Genomic DNA, 15,450 nt, shown 5'->3' with positions numbered 1-15,450 from the left:
TATTTAGCCTTATTTTATACTGGCTATAATTGATAACTTCTTGCAATCTGTACAGTAAGATTATGATGAAATATTTAAAAACTATTGTGCATTCTGCTTGATTTTATTTAGGAGAGAAGCTATATGCTGTATAATTCAATCAGTAAATATAGTCTTTACAAATCTTAATTGTCTTTACCACTTTTAAGTGGAAAACGCTTTTTCGGTGATTTTTTTTTTTAAAAAGTGTCATCTTGCTCAGCTGGCATAGCTCAGTGGTTGAGCATCGACCTATGAACCAGGAGGTCATGGTTCAATTCCTGGTCAGGGCACATGCCCCAGTTGCAGGCTCAATCCCTGGTGTGCGGTGTGCAGGAGGCAGCTGATCAATGATTCTCTCTCATCATTGATGTTTCTATCTCTCTCTCCCTCTCCCTTCCTCTCTGTAAAAAATCAATAAAATATATTAAAAAAAAGAAAAAAAAAAAAAAGAAGGCAGTCGCGATCTGGCCTCTTAAAAAAAATAAAATAAAATAAAATAAAATATCCATTTCTTCATTTTTTAATTGCCGAAGAACAGTCTCTCACTCATTTTGGAGAAACAACTTCAGTTGTTCAAATTCAGACCTTATTTCGTCTCTCCTATACTCTACCTTCTTCTTCAGTTCCAATGATTTTCTGGTTTGCATAGTTATCACTTTTTCAACTTGTTCCATTTCCTCCTTCCATGGTTCAATGCAGAACTCCAATTTTTCCCGATGATAGGGGGCAGCTTTTTCTATGGGCCAAATGTAATGATTCTGGTGATCACTGGAGAACCTGCACTGTGGACATAAAACCTCTAAGTCCTTTTGATAGAAAAAAACTCAAAACGTGATTGTGTTTTTTACATAAAAGCTCTTCTTGTTTCTTCCTCTTGCTTCTTCTTACCTGGAGTCGCTTAGCAATTTCAGTCAAACTGCCCAGCTGGGGGTTGCTTGCAAATTTCCTTTCTAGACAGCAAAATTGGCAAAAGGGGCAGGGGAAAGAATCAATTAGAACCTTCCAGGACATATTGATGCAGGAGAGACAGAAGTTATGACCACAATGAAGGGTCACTGGGTCTTTCAGTAGTCCGAACAGATGGGACATCTAGCCCCTGCTTGAAAGTTTGCCAGAGCTGTTTCAAACTCCACTGAACTGTAAACAAAGGTGGTGGTGGATAAGGCAATGTGTCCTTTAGGAAGGCCAGGCTTTAGCCTCAAGACAGCCAGCAGTGGATATCCCCCCGCAGGCCTCACAAACTGACAAGCGTGGTTTGACTGGCTTGGCAGATCGATGGCATCTTCTAGCTTGTCTACCCCTCTGCCACTTAGCTTTTGCCAAAGATACACCACAGGCTGCACCAAGTATGCACCACTTTTGCATCTTAGAACATATTGGCTGGACTGCTGCTCTTCCCATTCAGTGATATGAAGTCAAAGTTAACGACTTTCTTGTTCAAGAAAGTAGACTTGGGTCTAGGACAGGAATCCTTTCAACGGATGAGAAAAGACATTAAATTAAAAATATGATCCTACAATCACCAATGTATTAAAACATTCACACACAAGAATCATCAATGAATGCTAAAATCATTGGAAGTTCTTTGAAAAACAGGAATTCATATTTGTAAAGTTCACCTCACACATTTCTTATTAATCAAAAAACAACAAAAAATATTGAACAAATGGGCCTTATTAGCTTCCTGATGTGATGCAGTATTAAATACATAGCATTGTCTATAAAATATTCTTGCCCCAAATATTCCATTTCAAGCTAATTAAAGAAGTTCTAGATTTAAGGCTATAAAGCTATGACAAATGAAAGGTGCAGTCCCTGATTTAATCTTAAAAGTTAAACATTTTGAGGTCAAATATGAGAATTTTAGTACAGATATTACATCAGTATTGTTTTTAATTTATCACATTAATTATTATAGGTAAGAAATAAAATGTCCTTTTACTTAAGAAATATATATATGGGATGGGAGACATCTGTAATACTGTCAACAATAATAAGTGGTTGAGGGTCAACTTATGAACCAGGTCATGGTTTGATTCCCAGTCAGGGTACATGTCTGGGTTGTGGGCTTGATCAGTGTGGGGTGTGCAGGAGGCAGCTGATCAATGATTCTCTCTCATCACTGATGTTTCTATCTTTCTCTCTCTCCCCTTTCTCTCTGAAATCAATAAAAAAATATTTTAACAAAGAAAAGAAAAATATACTGAAACATAGTGGGGTAATCATCTTGGTGACAGAAACTTACTTTCAGAAGGTTCAATTTAAAAATGTATATACAGCAGGTCCTTGAATAACATTGTTTTGTTCAATGTTGTATTGTTATAATGTTGATGAGATGCCACAGGAACTTAATTCTTTCCTTTTAATATATATGTTTTATTTTACAGAAAGGAAACCAGAAGGATAGAGAGTTAGAACATCGATGAGAGAGAAACATTCATCAGCTGCCTCCTGCACGCCCCCTACTGGGACCCATCAGTCCGAAGGCAGACACTCCATCCACTGAGCCAAACTGGTTAGGGCCTTAATTCTTATTTATATTAATTAGCCTATGGTAAACTGGTTTTATTATATATCATTTTGCTTCAAATTACAGAACCTATCAACAACATTAAGTGAGAACTTACTGTATAAATAGAGAAAAAGCAACTATATAGCAAAAAGATAACAATTGGTAAATCTAGCCAAAAGGTATACACAGGTATATCTATGTTTACTGCAATCCATTCAACTTTTATGTAGGTTTAAAAATTTCAACATAAAAAGTTAGGGAGAAAATGTCCTGGCTTGTTTTTAAGATACCCACCTACACCTCTTTTAAGCCAATCAAATTCCTCCAAGCTTCTGAGCCATTAACACAGTATTCTTTCCCTTCTCACACTAACACTTTCTCAACTTTTGCTTTTACTCTCCCTTTCCTCATAACCCTATAATATGGGTATGACTTTGACATTTGAACTTGGCTTTGTCTTGGTGACCTAGCAAGTTCTTTTACTATACAGATTTTCTCTTCCTACCAGCAGAATAGGAAAAATGAAATAGTTGTATAAAATCTCCATCAATAAAAGCTATTATAACAACACACTACAGGAGGCAGTGTTTCACAACATAAGGGCTAACAGTAAAAGGATATTGACTCCCGGATATTTACTGAGTATTTTTAAGAAAATGCATGGTTTTCTTTTTGAATGCCATTTCTTTAACCTATAAAAGGGAGATTACGCCTTTTAAAAATAAGGATATCATATAAATGCCAGCTAATACATGCCTACTGTTCTTTGCCAATGAAGACCTATTTTACATTTCAATAGATTCAAATATAGCCCATACATTGCATTTGATTAGTGCTTTTAAATGCTGTTCAGTGTAGAATAGTGTCCCCTGCCTCCACCTTTGTCCTCCAGACTCTCTCAAGTTTTTTTTTAATGTAGTTCATATTTTTATAAGCTATTGCTTCTTGATATATTTTAACTCACCCTTCAAGCCTTCACTTTTTAACTAATTAACTCTTTCCTCTATTTAAGCCTGTCAATTACCAAGAGGCAGGACCAAGTGCTCCATGCTTAACTAACCATTCAGAGTGCTTCATACCTTATTATACCTTATTATCTTCTTCTGGCTATGGTCTTCTGAAGTACTGGGCAGTTATTACTTTTTTAATGTTTTATTTTTCGTCAACCTTATTTCCATTCTGTGTCATGCTATTCTTCCTACTCATAAACCACACTGCTTATCCTTTCCTCACTTCCTTCTTGGGACTAAGGTTTGCTCCTTTGGGAGACTCAGATCAAAAGATGGTTTTTTATATGTGAGGCACTAAAGGCAGATCTTTCATACAGTCACTAATTCAATTAAGCTCTTAGAACAACCTTATAAGTTAGGAGCTACCATCCTCAATTAGAGCTGTAAAAATTGAGTCAATAATAATTTGAATATACAGTGCTGCCATTTAACATATGTACAATAAAAAGTATTGTAAGACTATCTTTTTTTAAAAATATATTTTATTGATTTTTTACAGAGAGAAAGGGAGAGAGATAGTTAGAAACATCGATGAGAGAGAAACATCGATCAGCTGCCTCTTGCACATCTCCTACTGGGGATGTGCCCGCAACCCAGGTACATGCCCTTGACCGGAATCGAACCTGGGACCTTTCAGTCCGCAGGCCGACGCTCTATCCACTGAGCCAAACCGGTTTCGGCAAGACTATCTTATAAAAGGCAAAAATCTCTAAGAAATCTAGCTAAATCCACATACCTATACCATAAAGTGTTACTTTTTTTACATTACACATTACATATATGTTAATTTACTTACATATAAAGAGAAGTTCCAGAATGTTAAAATACACTCAGCTTTTGATAAATACCAACACAGAACTACATCAAATAAAGCCTTAAGTCTCTTCCAAATTAGTCTCCCTACCTGCCCACACTATGTGTAATGATAGGTATTAAGGCTTTGGTGACTTTTAATCCTTACAACATTTTGATCAATGAGGGACTGCACATACAGGATGGGGCAAACATAGGTTTATAGTTGTGAGTATGTTAAAGTTTATTTTTGTATTATTATTTATTACTAGAGGCCTGTTGCACAAAGAGATTCGTGCAATAGGCCTTCCCTTCTGGCTGTGAGCACAGGTTTTCCTCCGGCACCCGGCACCCAGGCCTTCGCTCCAGCTGGAGCCGCCTTCAGTCTTCTGTCTTCCATCTTCTGTCTTTGTGGCTCCGGCTCACCTTCAGTCTTCCCTCTGCTGCTTGGAGCCTACGTATGCAAATTAACCGCCATCTTTGTTGGCGGTTAATTTGCATATCGTGCTGATTAGCCAATGGGAGGTGTAGCGAAGGTACAGTCAATGACCATGTTTGTCTATTATTAGATAGGAGGATTGTATTATTTCCCTTAAGAACAACTATAACCCTACTTTTGCTCCACCCTGTATTATGGTGGTCCCATAAGATTATAATGGAGCTGAAAATTTCTTATAGCCATTAGCACAAGGCATTACACAAATACCACTGTGTCACAACTGTCTATAGTATTCAGTATAGTAACATGATGTACAATTTATAGTCTAGGAGCTAGAGGAACAGATTTTGTCACCCCAAAATATGCCTCTTTGGCATAAGGATTATTGCAGGCTAGTTAATTTTAAGAAAGAGTGCACTTAGGAGAAGCTCAGAAAACAAAATAAAAGTTACCCTTTGAAAAAGATATTTACATTTGTAAGGGAAACCTTCATTTGTAGATGTGTCTACCTGGGCTGGGCTAGGATGACTTTAGCTCTAGGAATTTTTATCAGTGCAGAAGACAATGACTTAAATCTACACAACAATCGTACCCGCATTAATCCTTTTACTGTACCCTCCCATAATTGACCCCCCCCGCCCCCCCCTCATCTTTTGTTTCCAGTTATTTTGGTGAGTTACTCCTCAGTTTTCCTGGGTCTCTCCCATGTATATAGCAGGTATACATATTAAGAAAAATGGGCACATGAACCAGGCTAAAAGCCTTGAATTTTCTCTACTCTTTGCGTGGGCTGCACATAGCAACTTCCTTCTTAAGAGGAAAGTTTGAAAAGACAGGAGGAAAAGAGTAACTCTGTCCTGGAGAAAAATGACAAACACTACCTCAGCCAGGTGATCAAGGTCAAGATCAAGAGTGAAAAGTCATGTTGAACCCAGCTGGTGTGGCTCAGTGGTTGAGTGTCAACCCATGAACTACGAGGTCACCATTGGATTCCTGGTCAGGGCATATATCCAGGTTGCAGGCTCAGTCCCCAGTGTGGGGTGTGCAGGAGGCAGCTGATCAATGATTCTCTATCATCATTGATGTTTCCCTCTCTCTCTCTCTCTCTCTGAAATAAATAAAAGTATATATATTTTTAAAAGTCATGTTGATAGTACACCCCCTTAATATGATGTGATGAGAAAGGTACTTTACCTCTTGTGGTCTTCCTCCTCAAAATCCACAACCCTAGTGTAACTACGAGAAAAACATCAAACTCCCCAAATAGGGGGACGTTCTACAAAATACTCCTCAACACCGTCAAGATCATAAAAAACAGGGAAAGCGAGAAAGAGTCAAGAGGAGCTTAATGAAACATGACAACTAAACGTAAAGTGCTCGGTGGGATCTTGGAACAAAAAAAGGCATAAGGGAAAAGCTAGGAAATCTGAGTAAAATATGGATTTCAGTTACTGACAATGTATCAGTACTGGTCCATTAGTTGTGACAATGTGCCATACACATATAAGATGTAATAATAAGGGAAACTGTATGTGTGGGGGCGGATATGGAAGCTCTCTGTACTATCTTTGCAAATCTTCTGTAAATCCATAACTCTTCTAAAAGGAAGTTTACTTTTTAAATTGGAAAAGAAAAGATGGGGAGTGCATGGAATTGGAGGTGAGGTTGCATAGAGTAGTCAGAGGTTAGAAAATAGAGGCTGAGAGATATTTTATGAAACTTGCCCAATATCATGCAGCTAGTAAATTGCAGAGCATAATGGGAAAGCTAAAATCAAAAGAGAAAATATGTAACTGCTAGATATTCACTCCAAGTATCATTGTGCCCTCCATTTCCCAAGCTCCTATACTAGCGGTTCTCAACCTGTGGGTTGCGACCCCTTTGGCGGTCGAACGACCCTTTCACAGGGGTCGCCTAAGACCATCCTGCATATCAGATATTTACATTACGATTCATAACAATAGCAATATTACAGTTATGAAGTAGCAACGAAAATAATTTTATGGTTGGGTCACAACATGAGGAACTGTAATCAAAGGGCCAGAAGGTTGAGAACCACTGTCTTATACAAATCAGCCTTCCCCACTTTTCATAAATCAGGCCATTAACAAAATAGACCATGAAGTGAACACAACTGGTTTCAAAGGCACTGCTACCATTCTACTCCTTTTTCTACCTTAAAACACAAATGGTGCCTCCAATTAATTGGGCTAAACTGATCTCTCTAAGTGCAAATATAATCCCTTTATCTTCCAGTTTAAAACATTCCCCTGGTTCTTTATGAAAATTGTCCTCAAACCTTAGCTTGCCTATTACCTGTAGGTCTGGTTAAAAGGTTGCTGGGCCACAATCCCCAGCAATTCCGTTTGACTCAGTTGGTGTGCAGTATTTCTAAAAAAAAGTTCCCAGGTGATGCTGCTGGCCTTTCGAACCTTACTTTGTGAACCACTGCTTAAACACAACCTAAAACAAAAAAACTGTGGTAGCTTGCTAGCCCGGTTTCAATCATTGCCATACGGGATGATTCTTGACTTGCCTAACCGAGCTCATCTGTGAATTTGTAATGATGATTCTTAACTAAGATCTCTGGGAGGACTAAGGGATGTTTACATTGGCCAAGAGGTGGAGGTAATGTAGGACAATGTAGGGTTCTCCAATGGTGGCTACTACTCCCTTCGCCCCCCCCCCCCCCCCCTTATCCTCTCTCCTCCCCAACTTTCCTCCACCAACCACAGCCATTCTTTGGCGATAACATGGCAATTCTCAAATTATTGTTCAGATCAAAATCTCCTTGTCTAATTAACTAAACGTTAATTAAATGTTCTGATTCCACAGGTCTGGGAACGGTAGATTTCACAAGATCTTTGCCAGGCCGAGGAGACCGACTCGTGGACCAGCGTGACTTCGAGTTCTGGCGCCCATTCGCCTCCACTGTGCTCAGCTGCGCCCCAGACAGCCGCCCGGCGCTGCAGGCTCCCGCTGACGGCCCAGGACTGAGTCGGTGCAGGAACCCAGTGCAACGCAGGACTGACACCAACCACCGGGTGTCGGGTGTCGGGTGTCGGGGGTTCCCAGTCGGGGCGCACACTGGGCCTGTGCGCTGATTGGCGGTTCCCCTGAAAGTGGGCAGGTAATAGACACGCGCCTGCGCAGTGACTCTGAGGGGGGGTGGGGGTGGGGGGTGGGGAAGCGCGGGAAGAGAACTGGAGCACAGGTGTCTGGAGTTGTTGGCTGGAATTGGCCATTTCACTCCCAGAGAATGGCAGGCTTTCCAGATTCTTCCGGAGCAACTTGAGGATAGAAGTAAGGTTCCCAGGTTGGTTTTAAAGCCGCCACCGCCACCCGCTCCTGCTCTCAGACACGAGGGGATGGGTAACCGGGGGTGGAGGCGCTGGTTCCCTGGGCCTGTGGTGGTTGGTAAGAGGCGGTAAACCTGGAAATGAAGTGGGGACAGTCGCCCGATGGGTCAGTTTGCCTATCAGTGGATGAGTGGGTGGGTCGGCCCCACCCCGCGGAATTATGCCACGCGTCACCTCTGAGATCTTCTGAGGACGTGACATTTAAGGTGAAAGTTGAGTTTTTGTGTTGGTTACATGACACAATGATAACATTTTAAGTATATTGTGCTAAAATAAATAAAATGCTAGTATTTTTAATGCTAACATTTTAAAAGAAGGTAAAATTTGTCCTGGTAGATGTGATAGAGTGTAGGCCTGGGCACTGTGGGGTCACTGGTTCCATTCCCTGTCAAGGGCTCATAGCGAGGTTGCAGGTTCGATTTCTAGGGTGCATGGGGGAGGCAACCCCATGTGTGTCTCTCTCTCACATCGATGCTTCTTTCTTCCTTCCTTTCTCTCTCTCCTCCTCCTCTCCTTTCCCTCCATCCCTTCCACTCTAAAAAGCAATGGAAAAAATATCCTCGGGCGAGGATTAACAACATATTTTTAAAGGTAAAATTTGAGGAATGAATTTGAGCGAACTGGACAAATTTGCGGATGGAAGTCTTCAAGGATGAAGGAAGAGCCAGTGAGAAGGCTCTTAACTCTAAAGAACTTGGTGTTTGAGGGACTGACTAAAAGAAGTTGATTTGGCTGACACCTCAAGGGGAAGTGAGGTGCGGGAAGTAGAAAAGATTAGAAACGGCTTTTGTGAGGCTGATGAGATAAGCAAAAAATGCTGCTGCAAGACCATTTAGGCAAAGTTGAGGATTTTGATCTTTAAAGGAAACACGTGGAGCATTTTAAATAGTTAAAGGCTATACAAGCATACCTCAGAGATATGGGTTTGGTTCCAGACCAATGTAATAAAGCAAGTATTGCAATAAAATAATCTTTATTGGTGGTGGAGGGTCTTGCCTTCAGTTTGTGTAAAAAAAAAAAAATGCAACACTTATGAAACACAATAAAGCAAAGTCTGCCTGTAATAAAATTTGAAATTTGAATGGATTACTAGCTACAATTCAGAAAACAGATCTTTTGGTGCCTTTAAGAAGTCCAAGAAGTAGTGCTTGGTGAGTAGTTAAATACTGGTGTGAATTAGAGACTCCACAATAGATAAAGTTGTGACGTGACGTCTAAACCTTTTGACTTGCTGGTGGCAGCAACTGCCTCTCTTTTTGTTTGTTCTTTTACTGTAGGGTGAGTATATGTTACTATAAGCTACAAAAATATGAGTCATTGCTCAAGACAGGAGTCCCTTGGTTGTGACACTGAATTCTGAAAGGCTGCTGTGCTTTGTAGGGTATAGCATAATTCAACTGGATGTAGCCAGCCTACCTGCTGGATGCTAATTACCCCAATGAGTTGATTGTTCTACATTGGATTCTTCCTCTGGATCCATTGTGTTTAAAGAATCATTTTCTTCCCTATAAGACTAGCTCAGAAGCAATCTTATTTTCATCCCTACTCCTCCTGTAAAAACGGAAACTGTTCGAAGTTGACCAGTGATCTAGTTTCTTAGCTAAGGAATATTTTTCAGGCCATTTTTCAGGCCTGTTACTCTCTGAGATGCTTTGTAATCTTCGTCTCTGAATACCCCCTCTTGTGTTAGCAGTTGCGCTCTCTTTCCTGCCCCTCATGCTGATAGGTAAAGGTCTTCAAGGGCATCTGATAAACTTAAAATGTAGCATGAAACATGCATGTGGATGTGTATCTGTATGTGTACACACAACCAGTCTAGGTCCTGCTGCATGTAGAGAGGAAGCTAAAGAGCAGTGGATAAAGCCTGGCTTTGGAATCAGGCTCCCAGGAGTTCAAATCCAAGCTCTGCCCTTTGGCAGGTTATCTTTTTGTGCCTGTTTTCTCATCTAGTAAAAAAAGATTGGGGGCAATAACAGTACAACTTGCCTCTTAGAGTTGTACTAAATGACTTTTCACAAGTTAACACTTGGAACAGTGTCTGGCATAGTAAATGTAGTGTAAAAATAAGTAAAATGTGTTTATTTATGTATGTATATATGAACATACACATTATAAATTCATCTAAAAATGTCTATTTCTGTTCCTCTTGGGGCAGAAGGGAGATTTAGAGGGAGCTGGTGTGTCACCTTTTGCTTTATATCATTTGTAAGTTTCTTCTCCCCCTCCCCTCTCCCTGGCTCTTTTGATGCTATATTGTGTATTGGTTTATATGATTTTAAAGCCACTTGTTTATGACTTATGTGAAGTTGTTTTAATCTACTCGTTTATGACGAAGGGAAAAAAGTGGCTTTGATATAAGAACGAAGTAAGTTGTGCCAGGATGTCATCATTGCATATCTATGTCATTGATAAGCAGTCCGAAGCCCAGCTTCTGTGGGGACCCGCTGGGGGATTATCATAAGAACACATGAAAAGCCACTATGGCAAGGGGACATTTAGACTATAAATACTGAGAGTTTGTGAGGACTGTTTGAGTTTTGGTTTGGGTGAGGCAACTATTCACTAACCTAAAAACTCTCTGAAGATCCTTGGGGCATTTGCTCCTGTCCTGGGGAGGTACTCCTTGAAGACATTGTTGATAAACCCACATTAACCTGGTGAAAGAGGTAAGCCCACCTACCAGCACTGATGTCTTTATACCCTAGCAACATGCTCTAGCAACAGGGATCTTTTACTTCCACCCTGCCACCTGGAAATCAGCCCTTTGGTTGGTGGTTGCTGACTCTCAGAGTGCCTCCTCCTTTTAAAAAAGACACACTTCATATGAAATTTAGACTTCATTCCTTCACCTCCCCTTGCCTGGAAAAATAGTGTGATTAATCTGTCATTTGTTTGGAGTATGCTATTTTTCTATTTGGCTTTACTAATATAGCATATTTGGCTTTATTAATAGCATATCCTGTATGCTATTGGCTTGTGAAATTATGATTCCCACACCATCCTATGCTAAATTAATTTTTGGCAAAGACAAAAAATAGTTTCTGGAGCAAAATTTTGCTACCTTCCCAAAAGAAGAAAACCCATACCATTATTAGAGTAGTTTGAAATATTCTGCTTAAATATGACAAACAAAAAGGGATTTTAGTTTATATATGTACTGTTTTTCTCTTTAAAAAATAGTTAAAGCATAAAAAGAAGAAAACAAACAAGAAATAGTTAAAACAAAAAATACTTTTTAAGTTTCCTTAAAAGGAGGGAAGCTTTGGTTGGGAGGGAATGAATCTAAACTTTGTTCAATTGAATCATACACATTTTCAGGTTGCAGGTCAGGAAACTTTTTTTATTCCATTACGAAATATGTGGTTTTAGTAAAAAAATTTAAAACTCCTCTTATATCATAGTGGTTAAAAGCATATTTTGGAAGACATGTGGAGTTGTGTCCCAAATATATCAGTTTACCAGCTGTGATTTTAGATTACTCTTAATTTAAAAAAATTACGTGTGTGTGTGTGTGTGTGTGTGTTTATTTATTGATTTTAAGAGGAAGGGAGAGGGGGAGAGAGGTGGAAACATCAGTGATGAGAGAGAGTCATTGATCAGCTGCCTCCTGTGTGCCCCCTACTGGGGATAGAGCAGGCAACCCGGGCATGTGCCCTTGACCAGAATTGAACCAGGCATCCTTCAGTCCACAGGCTGACGCTTTATCAACTGAGCCAAACCAACCAGGTACTCATTTCTAAGTCTGTTTCCTCTTCTAAAGATGGGCAAAGGAATACTCAATCCTCCCAGGATTACAGGAAACTATTTTGCAGAGGCTGAGGCCCTTTCTTCTGTTCCCGCCTCCTTTCCCTTCCTTTCTAACAAGTGCACTTTTTACATTAAACAACAACAAAACCCTGAATAATTTAAAAAGAGAGGCTCAGATACTTTAAAAACAGAACTATAAAAATTATAATTTATACAATGCCGTGCACAATCTCATCGGAGGGAAGAATGAATATATATATATTTTAGAGGCCCAGTGCACAAAAATTTGTGCACTGGTGTCGGGGGGTGGGGGGTCCCCTCAGCCTGGCCTGTGCCCTCCTGAAGTCTGGGACCCCTTGGGGGATGACCACCTGCTGGCTTAGGCCCGCTCCCTGGGGGATTGGGCCTAAGCTGGCAGTCAGACATCCCTCTGGCAGCCTGGGAGCCCTTGGGGAATGTCCACTTGACAGGAGGGAGCAGGTCTAAGCTGCAGTCGGACATCCTTAGTGCTGCTGAGGAGGTGGGAGAGGCTCCCACCACCACTGCTGTACTGGCAGCCATCAGCCTGGCTTGTGGCTGAGCAGAGCTCCCCCTGTGAGAGCGTACTGACCACCAGAGGGCAGCTCCTGCATTGAGCGTCTGCCCCCTGGTGGTCATTGTGTGTCATAGTGACCAGTCATTCCAGTCTTTCTGCTGTTAGGGTCAATTTGCATATTGCCCTTTTATTATATAGGATAGAGGTCTGGTGCATGGGTTGGGGCTGGCTGGTTTGCCCTGAAGGGTGTCCCGGATCAGGGTGTAGGTCCCACTGGGATGTCTGGCCAGTCTGAGTGAGGGGCTGAGCGCTGTTTTCAGGCTGGTCACACCCCCTTCAGGGTGGGGGGTCCTGCTGGGATGCCTGGCCAGTCTGGGTGAGTGGCTGATGGCTGTTTGCAGGCTGGCCAAGCCCCCCCAGTGGGGACCCTCACCCCATGAAGGTGTGGCCATCCTGGGTGAGGGACTGATGGCTGTTTGCAGGCTGGCCACAGCCCCCAGCCACCCAAGCTCCCATTGGAGGCTGGCTGGAAGCAGGTATCTGGGATTTATTTATTTTCTATAATTGAAACTTTGTTGCCTTGAGCAGAGCCCACAGCTGGCCAAGGCAGGTGGGAAGCTTGGCTTCCTCCATTGCTGGGGCAACCAAGCCTCCTGCTTGCTCCAGCTCCGTGGCTGCTGGCCGCCATCTTCTTTGGGTTAATTTGCATATAGTCACTCTGATTGGCTGGTGGGTGTGGCTTGGGGTGTAGCAGAGGTGCAGCCAATTTGCATGTTTCTCTTTTATTAGATTAGATATATATATGTGTGTGTGTGTGTGTGTGTGTGTGTGTGTGTGTGTGTATATATATGTATGTCAAATTCCAATTTTAGAATTTATTTTTTCATTTTTCAAAGCTAATGTTGTTAAAAGTTTACCAAATAATGAATAATTGGAAATATTTTTGCTTTGTTTTAGTGCAATATTTGAACTTCTCATCCCACATATGGCTCAGTTTATGCAAGTTGTATTTAGTTAAGCATTAACATTATTTGAGTTATGAAACACATTGTCCACAACCTACTGGAGGAGAAAATAAAATAGTGTGAAAACTGACAAACTGATGCATTCTACCAGGCAGCATTACATTAAAAATAGGAAAACCAAGAAATGGCTGCATACTAAAATATTCCTTTACTATTACCCATTAAAGTTAAAAAGTTAGAAGGCGTGCTCCTCCTCCTGGGAGCATGCTCAAGCCTTACTCTTCCTCCTTTTCTTTCCCCACAGGTGTGCATCTCCTAGACTCTGAGAGACCCCATGAGACTTGCAACCAGGGGAGCAATGGACAGCTAACCCTCCTCTACCTGTCTCCAAGGCCCCCTTTTCTCTGACTTCCCAGTGAGCCAAAGCACCACTGCCTAGGCTCTCTCCTGTTGCTTCGTCTATCCTAAGCCCTTCCTTGTTTCACTGTCTCCAGCTTTAATAAACATATTCTCAAAATCCAAACAAACAAAAATACTTAGAATGTTACACAGTCACTTACCTAGCAAGTGCCACAAAACAGTTAATCTGAGGTATAAGAACTTGCAAAAATAGAGTATTGTGCCAAGCAGATGTGGCTCAATGGTTGAGCATCGACCTATGAACCAGGAGGTCATGGTTCATTTCTAGGTCAGGGCACCTGCCTAGGTTGCCGGCTCAATTCCCAGTGTGGGGCATGCAGGAGGTAGACGTTTAATGAGTCTCTCTCATCATTGATGTTTCTATTTCTCTCCCTCTCCCTTTCTCTTTTAAATCAATAAAATTATTTTTAAAAATAGAGTATTATAATAATCCTAATAGTATAAGAGATAGTTGTAGGTAGTTCTTAAGTATACACTCAGATGACAAACTTCCAGATGAAACTGATAGGACTTTTCTGTAGAGCAATTATCAACCTCACTAGCTCTAACCAAGACTCCTTGGAATCCAATCATTTGAATTTATAGTAAGATGTGAACTCAGCTGTAAAAAGCCAGGGCTAGAATTCAGTGTTCTTCTTTTTTTAAAAAAAAATATATATTTTATTGATTTTTTACAGAGAGGAAGGGAGAGGGATAGAGAGTTAGAAACATCGATGAGAGAGAAACATCGATCAGCTGCCTCCTGCACACCCCCCACTGGGGATGTGTCTGCAACCAAGGTACATGCCCTTGACTGGAATTGAACCTGGGACCTTTCAGTCTGCAGGCCGACGTCCTATCCACTGAGCCAAACCAGTCAGGTGAATTCAGTGTTCTTTCCATGAACACTCTCCCAGGTGGAAGCCAAAAATGAGAAATGGGATAAGATCTAGGGAGTTTAGGGAGTGAAGTCATTTTGGGAAGTGAGAAGAAGGGAAAAATCAAAAGGCTGGAACTCAGCCTCCACTATGCCTAAAATAAGGCTCTTATTAGTGACAGGATTAGTATTACTAATTTTTTCCTTTTGCCTCAGGCTATAACATGGTTTAATTGATCCAATTTTTCCCCCTAAAAGTTTGGTATTTTGTTCATCCTACTTGATTTTTATCTTTTTCAATAATGCTGTAAAAATATTACTAATCTTTATTACTAAGGCTTTTGGCACACCCTTATATTTTTTACCTACTCATTTTAGTCCTGGGTTTTCAAAGGAGAGTGAAAATGATGCAAGAATAGGACCAAAAACTTATTTCAGAGTTTGGAAGGAACTGAGCCAAGAAAGAAGGGATCAAAATTTATAATCGTTCTTTGGTCTATCACTCCATCTGCTCTACTTTACTGACTCTCCTCACAGCCCCAGGCTAGGGTGGCGCCATTACCGCTGATCTTGGTTAAACTATGTAAAATCTCTTTTCTTTTGTATTCTGAAAATATTAGCTATTACAAAGATCTTTTAATAGAAAAATAATAAAACACCAAATCATAAAGATGGTTAAGTTTAAAGTACACATATTAGACACGCCTCTGATCTATGGCTCCACCTTGCCAGTGAGTAAAATATGATTCCATTGTCATGGACTTATTCTGTTATGCACTTTCAGCATACAAACC

General features: G+C 40.8%; 1 protein-coding gene across 1 annotated transcript; it reads right to left on the bottom strand.

Moving 5' to 3' along the window:
* Positions 1-563: 563 nt before the first annotated feature.
* Positions 564-5,372, bottom strand: TRIM61 (tripartite motif containing 61; the record flags this gene model as incomplete). The annotated part of the gene is given in 4 exon segments (XM_081092757.1): positions 564-833; positions 835-1,088; positions 1,091-1,358; positions 5,367-5,372. Coding segments are annotated over 4 exon segments (798 nt in total).
* Positions 5,373-15,450: the final 10,078 nt, after the last annotated feature.

Source organism: Myotis nattereri, assembly GCF_964212035.1.
Source record: "Myotis nattereri genome assembly, chromosome: 5".
NCBI classification, from domain to species: Eukaryota; Metazoa; Chordata; class Mammalia; order Chiroptera; family Vespertilionidae; genus Myotis; species Myotis nattereri.
This window is presented reverse-complemented; position numbering and strand designations above follow the sequence as displayed.